This window comes from Clinocottus analis, unplaced genomic scaffold, assembly GCF_023055335.1.
Source record: "Clinocottus analis isolate CAN_PGR_092001 unplaced genomic scaffold, fCliAna1.0.p SCAF_66, whole genome shotgun sequence".
Taxonomy (NCBI): Eukaryota; Metazoa; Chordata; class Actinopteri; order Perciformes; family Cottidae; genus Clinocottus; species Clinocottus analis.
Window position 1 is genome coordinate 2,501 of NW_027176225.1, and position 5,077 is coordinate 7,577.

Sequence of the window (5,077 nt, forward strand, 5' to 3'; positions counted from 1 at the left end):
CCTATCAGCAGTTTGCATCTTCCTCTTTCATTCTCAACATTTACATCAGCTGCTCACAGTCGAGCGTTCACTTGTTTTAAAAAAGTAAATTCAATTTGAAAAGAGATGTGTGTTACACATTGTGTTGTGTGTTTGAGGTCATTTTGTGTCATTTTGGGAGTCTTGTGGGGTCGTTGTGTGTCTTCCTTCAGGTCGTCTTGTGTCCTTCTGGTGGCTTACGTGTGGTCTTTGTGTTTGTGTCGGGTGTTTTCTCGTGTGTTGTTGTGCTCGTTGTGCGTCTCTCTGGCTGACATTTTGCAGGAGGAGATTACATTGTGTTGTTTCTCAGGTTTAAAACAACACACGTGACAGTAACTGACTCCGTAGTTCAAGTTTTAACGAGAAGTAAACTGAAGGAGACGACGAGGAGACGACGAGGAGACGACGAGGAGACGAGCGCTCACTTCACTCACTACAGCTGAGTCCGGTTATCACCTGACACGAAAACCTTTAAACTTGCAGAACACCTGAATGTTGTGTGTCTGAGTCCCTTTTTCACACAAAAACAGGCCTAACCGTGTTAAAGTGACGACTGTTGTATTGAGTTTGGTTTCAACTGCTCATGGACCTGCTGACCAGCTGCACAGAGCAGACACATGTTCAATATACACAAAGGTAGATACATGTCAGGGTGAAGACCTAGAACATATGAACACGTGGTGCAGGTGGCAGACACACACACACACACACACACACACACACACACACACACACACACACACACACACTCACGTGCGCCTTGGTTCTGGAGATCCACGTCTCCAACAGGAGCGCGAGACGCGTCGGGTGGAACCTCCCGGTGGTCTTCACCGCGAGGTAGACGTCCTCCAGCGTCAGCGCGGGCTGTGCGGCGCGCGCCGCGGGGGCCCGACTTCCGGTCGCGCCGCTGCGGGGCCGCGGGTCCCGCGCGCCCGCGTCGGCCCGCTGGATGGAGCGGTGACGCGCCGCCGCGCTCAGCTTGGGAAGGCTGCTCGTGCGTAACTGAAAGTCCACGTAGAGAATGATGGAGATGGAGATGGAGAGGGAGAAGGTGCAGAGCAAGACGGTCCACTTCCGGCGTATCGATCTCTGCTGCATGGTGGAGAGATTTCATTTATTTAGATTCCTTTAAAACATCTTCTTCTTGGTCCTCTCGGTTCTTCTTCGGCGGCAGTTCCTCCATCACCTCTTCCTCTTTCACAACTTCATTCCTTTAAAGCAACTCTCTAGTGTTCTTTCATCATCATCCTCATCATCATCCTCATCATCCTCATCTCTTGGTCGGTGTTGTACCCGGATGTAAAGAGGATGAAAGCTGCAGGAAGAGAAGAGTTTCCTCTCATGTTCTGAAGCTGCTGTCTGTCTCTCGGTGTGTTGCACTCTGTCAGGTCTCAGAGTCACCAGCGTGAAGCTGCATGCAGCCGGACGCGGGACTTCCTGGCGGGGATTTCAAAATAAAACACGAAAGTGTGAATGTTACTCTTACTTCCGGTTATACTCTGTCCTTAAATATGAAAAGTTAGACGTGAAACTAGAAGTAAACAATCTGAAGAAGCAATTTCTTGTCACTGAAAAGAGTTTAAATAGTACATTTCATCACTTTGCATGTTTACACCGAGATTTTACTAAATGTTTGGTCATGGAAATCTGTTTTAAAGTCATAGAAATGTGGGTAAAAGTTATAGAAATTGGGTTTAAAGTCATAGAAATTTTGGTAAAAGTCATAGAAAATGTGTTAAAAGTCATAGAAAGTTGGATTAAACTAATGGAAATTTGGTTAAAAGTCATAGAAATTTGAATTAAAGTCATAAATATTTGGTTAAGTCATGGAAAATGTCTTTAAAGTTATTGAAATTTGGATTAAAATCATGTAAATTTGGGTTGAAGTCACAGAATTATAACAAGAAATTGGCTTAAATGGAAAACTCATGGTCAGAATGTGTGTGAACCTCCTCTTAACGAATCACAGATCCCCTCAGCTGCACGCGGCGTGCGCCCCGTTGCATTCTGGTCGACTGAACGCGGCGTCCTGCAGCGACGCTTCCTCCCGTACGCTGTGCGTTCCCTGCACCCGGCGGCCTCCTTAAAGCGCCGCCGCTCTCTCCGCCGGCGCATCACTGGCTCCATTGTCCCGGCGCCGCCGTCTCTGGAGGCCGCCACCCAGCGAGAGAAAGAGCTTGATACAATTAATTCACCTCGGACCCTCATCGCCACCTTTGTTTATTTGTCCTTTCTCAGCGTTCTCGCCTTACATCCCTCCCTCTCTCTCTCTCTCCTTCCTTCACTGACCAGCTGCTTCCCTCCTCTTCTCCTCGCTCTACACTACTACCCGGTCTAGGAGCACGCCCCCCCCCCTCGTCCATCCTGGTCCCGCGGGTGCACCAGGGGCACACCCTGAACCAGGAAAGGCCCGGGATCGCCTTACGGCCTCGCTGAAAAGGGCTCTTTCTGAAACGGTGAGTACATCACAGCCCCGCTCTGAACAAAGAGGCCCGCGAGTCAAGGGACTGGACCCCCCCCCCCCTTTCCTCACCCACCCCTCTTCACCCCCCTTCATCCCACTTCACCCCCCTTCGGTGTCTTTTGTCTGTCCTCCTGAGTGTGAGTCGGAGACTTGGACTCAACTCAAGAACTGAGATTAGACAAAACGTGACGTTCACGAGTCATGAGATCAGGATGCAGGAGACAATGAAACACTTCAGAGGTCAGACAGCTGAGGGGGGCGGGATGGAGACGAGTCTCTACACGAGTCTCTACACGAGTCTGTACATGAGTCTGTATGTGAGTCTGTACATGAGTCTGTATGTGAGTCTGTATGTGAGTCTGTACCTGAGTCTGTACCTGAGTCTGTACCTGAGTCTGTACCTGAGTCTGTACCTGAGTCTGTACCTGAGTCTGTACATGAGTCTGTATGTGAGTCTGTATGTGAGTCTCTACCTGAGTCTGTATGTGAGTCTGTACATGAGTCTGTACATGAGTCTGTATGTGAGTCTCTACAGGGCTGTGGAAGACTGGTTTCATCTGACTCAATGAAAACTGGACAAAATGTGCTTGAAGTATGTGTGTGTGTGTGTGTGTGTGTGTGTGTGTGTGTGTGTGTGTGTGTGTGTGTGTGTGTGTGTGTGTGTGTGTGTGTGTGTGTGTGTGTGTGTGTGCTCGGTCAGAGCAAAGCTTAAGTACCTGAACATTCCTCCTCTTAACCTTCAATCTCTCGCTGAACCGCAGCTGGAGTTCAATTCCCAGAGAGACAGAACTCTCACAGGTAACTTTACCTTTAACAGGTAACTTTACCTTTAACAGGTAACTTTAACTCTCACAGGTAATTTTACCTTTAACAGGTAACTTTACCTTTAACAGGTAACTTTAACTCTCACAGGTAACTTTAACAGGTAACTTTACCTTTAACAGTTAACTTTACCTCTCACAGGTAACTTTACCAGGTAACTTTAACTTCAACAGATAACTTTACCAGGTAACTTTAACTCTCACATGTGAGAGTTAAAGTTACCTGTGAAAGTTAAAGTTACCTGCAGGTAACTTTACCTTTCACAGGTAACTTTACCTTTCACAGGTAACTTTACCTTTAACAGGTAACTTTACCTTTAACAGGTAACTTTAACTCTCACAGGTAACTTTAACTCTCACAGGTAATTTTACCTTTAACAGGTAACTTTACCTTTAACAGGTAACTTTAACTCTCACAGGTAACTTTAACAGGTAACTTTACCTTTAACAGTTAACTTTACCTCTCACAGGTAACTTTACCAGGTAACTTTAACTTCAACAGATAACTTTACCAGGTAACTTTAACTCTCACATGTGAGAGTTAAAGTTACCTGTGAAAGTTAAAGTTACCTGCAGGTAACTTTACCTTTCACAGGTAACTTTACCTTTCACAGGTAACTTTACCTTTCACAGGTAACTTTACCTTTAACAGGTAACTTTACTTTTAACAGGTAACTTTCTCACATTTGAATGCATCTTGGAATCATACAACACGTGAGCGTAAAGCAGCAGTGAACTATATTTCCATGTGCTGGTTCATCATGAACATCATGAACAGAAACAGCTGCATCTGACTGAATGTGATCCATAAACAATGGAAATATAAACAATAATAATCAATAGAATACACAACGCTGTGTACATGTGAGTATTAGTGTGTACTGCACCTTCTCCTCGTTGCTTGTAGCAGTTGCAGCACGTGGCCACGAGGGGGCGACGTGACCACGTGCACAAGCAGAGTGACGTAATTGTGTATTTATTCACAGACGCTGCGCTCATAAAGCTTCATTTTCACGAGCACCATAGAACAAATATCACAAATGACGTCATCAAGCAGCCAGGAGACAACACGCTGAAGAAAAGAACAATGAATACAACAAATAATAAGGAAAGAAAACAACAAAAAAGCTCAAATTAAAATCAGAAACGTGTTATCATTAATCAGAATTATCTTTTTTTAATTGACTAATTAATTCAAATAAAAACGGGTTTCAAATTAAATACTTCATTCATATTTTCACATGTTGGTTTTCATGTAATATTTAATTTGTTTATTTATTGATCTATTTTATGTATTGAATAAATGCTTATAAAGTTTATAACACAACGTCGCGATAATACTGCTGAAATTAAAACATGTCATAAAATAAAGTATTTTATGGAAGCTTATTTATGAACTAAAAATATAAAAATATGAGATAAAAAGCCATAATTATGAGACAGTCAATCAAAATTATAATATAAGTATCTCATAATTATGACTTTATGATCTAAAAAATATTACTTTTTATCTCATATTTTAAGTCATAATTATTATTTTTTTTAAAGTCATATTTATGAGATAGTAAATAGAAAATTAAACGATTAGTATCTCATAATTATGACTTTCTATCTCATAATTATGACTTTCTATCTCATAATTATGACTTTCTATCTCATAATTACTAAAGTAGATGGTCTCCATCAGAGTAAATGTTTCTCTGGTCCTTTAAGAGCTCAGCCGCCTGTAAGACAGCGCTGAGGGTTCAACCCGCTCTGCTGCCTGAGTGACATC

The 5,077-nt window shown here is 43.2% G+C and overlaps 1 protein-coding gene across 1 annotated transcript in view; it reads right to left on the reverse strand.

Moving 5' to 3' along the window:
* The window catches only part of LOC137804838 (beta-1,3-N-acetylglucosaminyltransferase manic fringe-like), a 3,880-nt gene extending 2,494 nt beyond the window's left edge, over positions 1–1,386 (reverse strand). Inside the window, exon 1 of the mRNA XM_068604251.1 lies at positions 772–1,386. Within this exon, the coding sequence (XP_068460352.1) occupies positions 772–1,116 (345 nt within the window). The 5' untranslated portion in view covers positions 1,117–1,386. The remainder of the gene's footprint in view (positions 1–771) is intronic.
* Between the last annotated feature and the right edge of the window lie 3,691 nt (positions 1,387–5,077).